General features: G+C 40.2%; 2 protein-coding genes across 3 annotated transcripts in view; one reads left to right on the top strand and one right to left on the bottom strand.

The window, feature by feature from the left end:
* On the top strand, positions 1 to 4,099 carry LOC6564837 (band 7 protein AGAP004871). The gene is made up of 3 exons (XM_001991132.3): positions 1 to 411; positions 2,465 to 2,981; positions 3,404 to 4,099. Exons 1-3 carry the CDS (start codon positions 219 to 221, stop codon positions 3,741 to 3,743), a joined length of 1,050 nt encoding a protein of 349 aa, XP_001991168.1. The 5' UTR covers positions 1 to 218; the 3' UTR covers positions 3,744 to 4,099.
* A 1,026-nt stretch (positions 4,100 to 5,125) lies between these two features.
* LOC6564838 (rhophilin-2) overlaps positions 5,126 to 9,688 on the bottom strand; it is a 32,155-nt gene continuing 27,592 nt past the window's right edge. For both annotated transcript variants that reach the window (XM_001991133.2, XM_032737950.1), the window contains exons 4-12: positions 9,249 to 9,376; positions 8,070 to 8,223; positions 7,552 to 8,010; positions 6,805 to 6,949; positions 6,451 to 6,722; positions 6,234 to 6,366; positions 5,840 to 6,156; positions 5,615 to 5,767; positions 5,126 to 5,531 (exon numbers count right to left, since the gene is read on the bottom strand). In XM_001991133.2, coding sequence (XP_001991169.2) covers positions 5,328 to 5,531; positions 5,615 to 5,767; positions 5,840 to 6,156; positions 6,234 to 6,366; positions 6,451 to 6,722; positions 6,805 to 6,949; positions 7,552 to 8,010; positions 8,070 to 8,223; positions 9,249 to 9,376 — 1,965 coding nt within the window. In that variant the 3' untranslated portion in view covers positions 5,126 to 5,327. The remainder of the gene's footprint in view (positions 5,532 to 5,614; positions 5,768 to 5,839; positions 6,157 to 6,233; positions 6,367 to 6,450; positions 6,723 to 6,804; positions 6,950 to 7,551; positions 8,011 to 8,069; positions 8,224 to 9,248; positions 9,377 to 9,688) is intronic.

Below are 9,688 nucleotides of genomic sequence, written 5' to 3'. Positions count from 1 at the left end.
TGGATTTTCTTTAGCCGGATGCGGGGCGTCGCCGCCGTAATCGGCAACGTGTGAAATGAGCCGAACAACTGCCTCGATGCTTGCTACGTGTGGCAGGCTGTTCACTTGAAAACGTGCGCTGAACGCGTGCAGTGCTGATCGTGCACTTTGTTATCGATTCAAATTCAACAGAGGAGCAACGTACACCACACACACATCCCATAATATCATTATCCAAAATGCATCCTGCCTCGCCGCATCAGCATCGCACACGCCTCAATGTCAGCGCACCAGGAGCCGGCGCCGTACAAACACAAAACCCTCCGGATTCCTTTTCTCTGAGTCCACAGCAGCAGCATCTGCAGCATCAACAGCAGCAGCACACGGTGCAGATCAGCTCCAGCACACATCCCTATCAAGGACTTAAAACATGTAAATATAAATAAATTAATATGAAAATTAATAGTCGCTTAACGGCAAATCCTACGCATTTTATCAAAATTCCATATTTATATTAAAATCATCCTTTAGCTTCGCTCTTCAAAATGTCTAATATATTTGATTTAATGCTTTCGGGATTCTATTCCAATATGGGAACTGATTTATGTTAAATTTGGCCGCATTTCTGAGTTCATACGGATTGTTTGTTCAGTACATTAAATGCTCACGCCTGACTAAAGATACAACTACATGCGATACAAATAGTTTTCGTTATGTGCGACCTCAAACTCAATCTTCAGAGAGCAAGCAACCCCCCCCCCCCCCCCACCCCCTCCCAAACACCTACCACCACACAGCACCCACCACCCACCACCCACCACTTTCCATATATGTGCCATAAATTTGCATTTTTATGCGATCGAAAATCATAATTCAAAACGAATTGTTGCGCCACAGCGAGCAGAGATAAAACTGATTCATTAGACGTCGGTGGCAGTTAGCCGTATTGAATTGTATCGATCAGATAGCCACGACCACCTATGAAGTATGCAACAAACAATAAACAGTGTGTGCCGACAAGTGAAAATAAATAAAAGACGATTGACGCGTCGAGTCGGCACATGATCCGATCCGACCCAATGCAATCCGTATCCATGATATAAATCGTATTGTCGAAACTTATAAGATAAACAAAAGCTCAAGCTGAAAATAACCCGGCTGCCATCCGCATATAGACTGACTGCCTACTGGCCACCATATATCCGTACTCGCACTCGTACTCGTACTACATAAACATTCCATAAATGTTCCAGTTGGCCCGGCACCATGGCGATTGTTTAGTTTGCTGCTATTGGTAGTATTAGTTGAAGCTGCCAGTGTTCGTTGAAAACTACACTAAATTATATGCAGTAAATACAATAACGAGTACACTCAGAGACAAAATCGCCCAAAATTTCTTTTGGCGCCAAAGGTAACTCGGAAATTATATTTCTAAAACAGAAAGTTGTGTCCTCCTAAGAACCAGAGTTTTCTTCTCTTAAATCCAGGGTACATTTTTCTAAAATTAAGAAAATATATGTCTAATTTCTAGGGGTTTTTTCATGGGTACACAAAACGCAAAAATGTACAATTTTTTCTTTTTTTGTATATATTATTATTAAACAGATATTTTACTAAGTTTATAAATTCCGAGATGAAGAAAAAATGATATTTTTCTGAGTGTATGTACGCATATAAATACATATGTATGTTTGTACTTAAGGTTTTCATGTTTAAAGATATGTGCCAGAGGCTAATTTAGCAATAAATAAATACCTACTTATGTACATACATAAGTAAGGCAGCATTGAGCTGATGGATCGCTCCACATTCACATTATTAGAAACCATTATTTTTTTTACCCATCGTTTCAAACGAATCTCTGAATTGGGACTTAACTAGGCATGGCCATAAAATTTCATTTTCATATATTTAATTTTCGTACATATGGCCCGAATACAACACGTGTTAACTGTTATCAAAGCACATCATTTCGAAAAGTATTCAGCTAATATTGGCTTTTAAAAATTGTACCCAATTCTAAATGCAAATAAAAGCATTACAAAATATTACTTTTATTATTAGGCGAAATCAACAAAAGACCATAGGATACATCTTTAATTTGATGTATTTATTTTCGGCTTATTCTCCATTTAGCTCTTAAGCAACTTTATTAATTGATTACCAAGAAAATTGTGAGTTGTAGACGAGTTGGAGAATTCCTTGAGTTGAGTTAGTCCTGCCTGCTTAATTTGTTTATTGAACATAAAAACCATTCCATGATCAATAATAAATAATTGTCAAGATTGTATCTTTAGTTTCGACTTATTCGGGGTTCCAGTAATTGTCAATCTGCAGTCGCACAACAAACGGCATTCCGAGGCAGCATGGAAAAACATTTGTGTTTCACGAGCAGCAACAAGTGCCGCATTAGGAACATGTGCCTTCAATTGATGTTCAATTGCCAAAATCCTCTAATTTGTGTTCCCCTTTCTATATCTGGCAGCTGAGAATGATGAAATGGGCTGCGTGGAGCTGCTGGCGACTGCCATATCTGTGTTGATAATGGTGCTGACGTTTCCGATCTCGGTGTTCATCTGCTTCAAGGTGGTCTCCGAGTACGAGCGCGCTGTCATCTTTCGCATGGGTCGATTGCGCAGTGGTGGAGCTCGTGGGCCAGGCGTTTTCTTTGTGCTGCCCTGTGTGGATGACTATTATCCGGTGGATTTGCGCACCGTTTCGTTCGATGTGCCGCCACAGGAGGTGCTATCCAAGGACTCGGTAACAGTCACTGTCGATGCGGTCGTCTATTATCGCATCAGTGATCCTCTCAAGGCCGTCATTCAGGTATCCAATTACAGCCACTCCACACGACTCCTGGCCGCCACCACGCTGCGCAACGTCCTCGGCACACGCAATCTTTCGGAGCTGCTCACCGAACGCGAGACCATCTCGCACACCATGCAAATGTCCCTTGACGAGGCCACCGATCCCTGGGGCGTCAAAGTGGAACGTGTCGAAATGTAAGTCGATCAAAGAATTTATCGAATTCATTTATCATTTATGACAATAAACTTTCTTAAGTTAAGAAGCTTGAATATTTGATCCTTAACCTATTTCAATACGCATCTAAACTGGATTGAAATTCATCCGTAGAAAAGCCAATATATATATACATCTTCAGATCTAGTCAACCGTAAATACATATTGCTGATTAGAACTAAAATCCTAATCGATATAGATTTCTTATACTTTTTGCTACATATATTACTATATTTAACTCTAAATTTTGTTAAGTTAAATACAGTTTTGCAATGGCAAGCTAAAGGGTAGAAGTATATACTTATATGATTAGATAAGTCTGTTCGGACTAGGCTCTTGTATAGAACACTCCTATCTTTCACTCTCAATTTTATTAAATGGAATATATTTGCCCCATTTCCAGCAAGGACGTTTCGTTGCCCACAGCGCTGCAGCGCGCAATGGCTGCAGAGGCAGAGGCAGCGCGTGAGGCACGTGCCAAAGTGATTGCCGCCGAGGGAGAGATGAAATCGTCGCGTGCACTAAAGGAGGCATCGGAGATCATTTCGGCCAGTCCGTCGGCATTGCAGTTGCGCTATCTGCAAACTCTGAGCAGCATTTCAGCGGAGAAGAACTCGACGATCATCTTCCCGCTGCCCATGGAATTGCTAACACCATTTCTGCACTCGTCCGCCCAACTGGCGGCTAATGCCCAAGCGCAGCCATCGCCACTCCATAGGCATCAACATCAGCATCATCAGTGACGCTCGATGTCGGTGCTGCAGCCGTACCTGGAGGCTCTGGGTCGCTGCGAGCTACGTCGACAAATTGCGGGCGACGACGACGTTGATGATGACGATATTGTTGGCTATCTGTTGTAAGTGTCGCTGGAGGAAACGGAAAAGTGTTCACTTTGTGTGTACTTTTGATGTTGATTACGAATTAAATGTGGCCAATATGTTATCTAAACTAAAAAATGCTCCTTACTGGACGATTGGTGCAGTTAGCTTTTGTTCGGGATGCGAATGCTTGGATTTGTACTTAGGATCATTACAGTTAAGTGTAAGTTATCTAATTATTAGACTAGTTTTTTTTTTTTTTTTTTGTTTATATACTAATTTAAATGCTTAAATGCTCGTATTTACACTTTTTGTTCTTATATAATACTTAAAAAATAAAATTTCCCTATTTACACCAGATCTATTTTACTCTAGATTTATTTGAACTTGAAATATATATTTGCAAACCTTATTTAGTAGTTGGTAAAATCGCTAGTCATTTATGAAATTCATATTCAACTGTCAACTGTCACAAGCTGTGTCTGATATCCTATAATAGCTAGAGAATATCAATTTTATGAGACAGTTCTAGTTTTTATATTATCGATGTTATCGAACTGTAGAAATGCCATACTGTTGACATATCAACTTCAAATTCTGAACGTATATGAAAAAGAATGTTATTGACTTGCACACATATAAAAATTTATTAATAAATATTTTATCAATGCAATAAAATACGTGCTTTTTATGTAATGTAATATATATATATATATATATACGAATATATATGTATGTTATATAAAATGGCTTTTATAAAATGTATACAAAATAGTTGTTACTTAATAATATACATATATACATAGAAATCTACGTATGATTAACTCATTGTGAATTCTGAGTTATATATTAACGTGAAACACATTTAAATATAGTTATATTTAAATTAACATAACGCATAGCATGTTGAAGGCCTTAATGCAATGAAATATATGTATGTATATACGTATATATATATATATATATATTTATATATGTCTCTCTGCATGTACGATTGTTGAATATGTAAATACTTTTTTTTGGGATCTGCGGCGCTTACTCTGAACTGATTTCTCATTATTTCTCTCACTCTCGCGTTCTCTTTGTCTCTCTCTCAGAAGTGTTATACAATTATACACATTTTGCTCAAAAATGTTCGTAAAATAATTTACAGAATTTAAAGTTCTGCAGAACTATTCCATAGATTAACAAATGATTAACCGTATTTATGCATGATTCATTCGCATTCTCACAGATATTTTCCATGCTGGCAGAAAATAAATGGAGTCCCGAGGAGCATAACATAAAAATACAGTTGCCAAAATATAAATAGTTCAGAGCAGATATTACTAAAGGCTCGCCGCCTCAGCATTAAAGTACATGTTTATATTTATACATATATACATATATGTATATATAAAAAAAAAAATCCAGTTTGCATTTAAGCAAAATAATGGCCACTGCGCTGCGCAAATTAAAGCATAACTTAAGCTAAAGAATCCCTAGTGCAACGATTTAATTTGATAGCACTTAAAAAATTTTCGCTAGACTCGGCGTACGTCGAAAGGGATTCCATGAACTGGATGAAACGCTGCCCACAAAACGCGTTTTCGCTGATGTCTTGAGGCGCAGCTTGGGCTTTGTGGTGGTGCTGGTGGGGCTGGAGGACCCAGACGAAACGCCCGACGAGCTGGCAGCCGATAACGTTGATATGGATCCCTTCGACGATAGTGGCTGTAATTTATAAATAAACAATAATATAATAAATAATTCGAAATAAACAATATTTGTATATACATATATAGTGAACAGCCCACCTTTAGATAATTACGATCCATAGGCGTGATAACTTTAAGTTCCAGAGCCGCACCACACGATTGTATGAGCCGAACCACCTGCTGGTGCGAGTACCACTTGACATCCATGCCAGCGATTTCAACGATGAAGTCACCCTCCTTGATGCCGCCCAGCTGCGTATTGAAAATGAAATTACTTGTTAGCTTCAGTTGGCCCAAGGCAGTCAAGGCTTAAAGCATACTAACATCGGCCAGCGAATTGATCTCGACGTGGGCGATTATCACAGGGGCATCGCCACGCACATGAAAGCCAAAATTCTCGAGCTCCTCCTTGTACAGACTACAGCCAGCCTCGTGACTCTCATCGGCTGTGGGACAGTGGCAATGATAGCTGCTCGCATCATGGTACATCGCCGAACCTTTCTGCAGTCGTACACAACGCGGTGCTGTCCAGTGGCGGCGTGCGGAGAATATTGCAATGGGACCCAGTCGCTTAAAGGGATCATCCACTTTGTATGATGTAAAATCTGGGCCGGTCAGCGAGAGCGTAAACTTCGACGATGCTGCCATACAAAAAAACAAAAAAAGTCAAATATATATGAACATTTTGGAACATTGCTCTGTTGATGAGATATGTCACCTTCGACCGTGCGCTCAACCAGATCGTAGCACTCCTCAATGTTTTTGGCCGGCGCTTGCAGGCAGAAACGTTCATACTCGTCCTGTGTCTTGTAGTACGCCTCCTTGATGACCTGTGTGAGGGATGTTTTGTTCTGCAATTGAAGGAATGCGTGCACGATGAGCACATTTTTTGGTTTTGTTTTTTTTGTTATTTATTTACGTTGCAAGTGACTCACCTTTAGGTAGCGGCACATGCGCTGCAATCGCTGCGCCTCCTCATGACTAGCCAGTGCCTCTTTCAAGTGGGTGCGCTTGATGGCAGCAACGCTGACGCTTTCCTCATCGCACTCGCTGCTTGCCTCTGTGGCACGCAGCGCCTCCCGCGCATTGCCAATGAACGATTCGTTCGATGACACTGTCTGACTCTTTTTGGTGCCCAGCGAGACATTGTCGCCATTGTCGCCCACAGACGCATCAATGCTCCGCGCCTCGTAATGATGTGCCAGCGCTAGATGAATGCAAATTTATTTATTGTTATTATGTTTGAGTCATTTAGGCAATACTACCATGGCCAAACAATAGCGGCTCACCTTTGTACAACTCGGCCTTGAGCGGCACCAGACCCGCCCAGCACTCGGGCAGATAGGTGTGCGTGTCATTCACTTGGATGTTCTTGTGCATCTCGTTGTACTCCAGCGATAGCTGTGCCGCCTCACCAGCCAAGTCCCGAAAGAGCTGAAATAATTGGTAGCTCAATGAATTCAGACATCGACTTAGTCATCTCACATTTCAGCTAACAGCTAACAGCTAAAGTGCATGCACATGCAGATAAGCCATTGGGTCAACTAATCGAGTAGCAAATGGTCAAATGCTCAAATGGTCAAATGGTCAACACACACGCAGCTGCCACATTTGGTCAGCTCTCACGTACTCGTGCCATTGATAACAGCAAAGTCCAGCAAAAGCAGCTTCAGGTGAAGTGGAAATTGGATATGACCGTTGAAGACTGTCAAAACAAACCGTCAAATTTGAATTAACTCAAATCACAGACTTAGACGAGAAGATGCCGATTGAGAATGTGATAAACTTTAGAGATTTCTTTCGCTTTGAAGTTTATCAAGATTGAAACAGATTGCTTTGGCATGCTTATCAACATTTTCATGCAGATCATTTTACAATATTTATCAACATCTTCAATTCATCTTCATATTCTGATTTGATTAATATTATGTATAGATGCAAGTCGATATGAAGAAGTGACTATCTTCACTCAAAGATGTAAAAGTGTGATCAGTTTTTGTTTCTTCTCCATGTTTATAGGTATTAATGACACTTACATGACTGGACTCCATTAGACCCAAGGCCTCAATCTGTAGCTGTAGCTTCTCGAAGAGACATTCACGCGCCTGGGACAACATAAGCGAGACAAGAACGTCGAGCACCTGTGGCTTCAGGTCCATCGATGGTGCATTTGTGAATATGTCGTAGATGTGACGAAAAATGCCGGCAGCACGCAGAAAACTATCAACGGCCGCGTCCAAGCCGCGTTCCGTGCGTCTGTCGTGACGTGCCCCGATTTGTGTGTAGATGGCGCCCAGATTGAAAAGAGTACACGCCTTCTCGAAGGCAATGGTACGTTGGCAGGAGGGCACACCGGTCAGCGAGTCGTACCACTCAAAATATACGCCCAGATTCCGATCGGGCGGAAAGAAGCGCCGTTCCACATAATACAACAGATTGTAGTAACGGAATAGCAGCGCCACACCAAGAGCGTCCCGCGACGGCGTCTTCGAAGCCTGCATTTAATTGATGTGAAATCGAAAAGTACAAAAGTACATTTATCGTCGGATTTTACCTGTCTGGTGTCTGTCATATCGGCTATGGCATCCATATACATCGAGGGCTCTTCGCTGTAGTGCTCCAATATGAAGTCCGAAAACGGTTCCATGAAATTGATTTCCTTTGTCTCCTTGAGCCCCAAAGGTATCATGGGCATAATACCCTCATGACTGTAAGTTGGGACGGCCAAAGTAAAGTTCAGATTAGATTCAGTCTAAGCACATATTTTTATGCAAATCTTTTATTCCGAAACTTAGCTCCTAAGCCCAACACAAAACATTACACAGACTACAAATATAGTTGAGCTGCCAAAATTCTTTCAAGCTTTAAAATAAAAATACTAAATAATAATAAAAGAAACTAATAATAACAAACAAATAATAGAATATCACTTGGGAAAGGGAAAAGGTTTTTAATTTGGTAAAGCAAGTCGTTCCGGCTGGTTATTTATAAAAATGACAAGTTCGATTCGCCAATCCTACTAAATGCTCAGCTCCAATCAACCTTGCAATCATTTCTTGTGATAATGATAAACATATGATTATAACAATTTGTATTTTTTGCGATCTTTAATTTTCGCGCACCGAACCCCAATCCTCCTGTAGTAATTGAGTTTTCTTTGTGTGTTTTGATCATTTAATTTAATTTCATTTGATTTCATTTTACCTACCCCGTTGCACATTTATATTTTCGGAACTAGCTTTAAAGCTAAAAGTTGTAGTATTTACATTGTTTTTAGATCGGTATATTTGTAGCTATGGGAAACACAATCAGTTCATTGTGGAAATACTTTTACTGTTCGCTAGTTGTTTCATATTTGTATTTTTGTCAGTTGTGCATTTAATGACGCTTTTTCACTTTCTTTGTTGTTTTTGTGCTGTGATTTCGTTCCGCTCGACGGCGCAAAAAGGCGCTTGACCAGAAACTGATGCGCAAAAATTACAGCTGCCCAGCCGGATAGCTCCCCATAATAGTTGCATACCCACCCGAACCCAGCCAGCAGCAGGGCAACCAAAACTACAACTTCAGCAACAAATTTCAACATTTGCATGCCTATAAACAAAAACGAGAAAAAAGGTATAACAAAAAAAAAAAGCAAAAAAAAAACAAACAAAAATCGCCAACAAATTATTTGGCAAATGGGCGCAGGTTGATCGCTGTAGCCAGTGGAGCAGTTAATGATCTAATCACTCACCTTTCGCTTTGATAGATCTCCACAGAAGAGTTTAGCTCAGCCAATTGCTCCTTGAGCAGCTGCAAATTGGAGTTGACGAAACTCAGTTCCAAGGCGACGGTATCTCGCAGCTTGCGATTTGTAGTTGCCTGCAAATCATTTTAAAGATGCTTACAACATGGTTGCTTTCAAGATGGTACAGCTACAGCTATTAAAGACCCTTGCGAATAAATAGTGTTCAAGTTACACCCAAACCAAAATTGCCTAAATACATCCAAAATTTGCAATGCAATATCTTTGTCAAAACTGAAACGATTTTCGATTATTTTGTTGTAATGTTTGTAACCTATTGAAGTATAAATATTCTTGAAGCTATCTTGATGAAACTTGGCATATATCCAACTTTTTACATATGTGAAAGTCGGTTGAATCGAATGACTGTATCATATAGCAGTCATGAG

This window comes from Drosophila grimshawi, unplaced genomic scaffold, assembly GCF_018153295.1.
Source record: "Drosophila grimshawi isolate 15287-2541.00 unplaced genomic scaffold, ASM1815329v1 contig_848, whole genome shotgun sequence".
Classification (NCBI taxonomy): domain Eukaryota; kingdom Metazoa; phylum Arthropoda; class Insecta; order Diptera; family Drosophilidae; genus Drosophila; species Drosophila grimshawi.
Note: the sequence above shows the minus strand (reverse complement) of the source record. Positions and strands in the feature narration are given on the sequence as shown.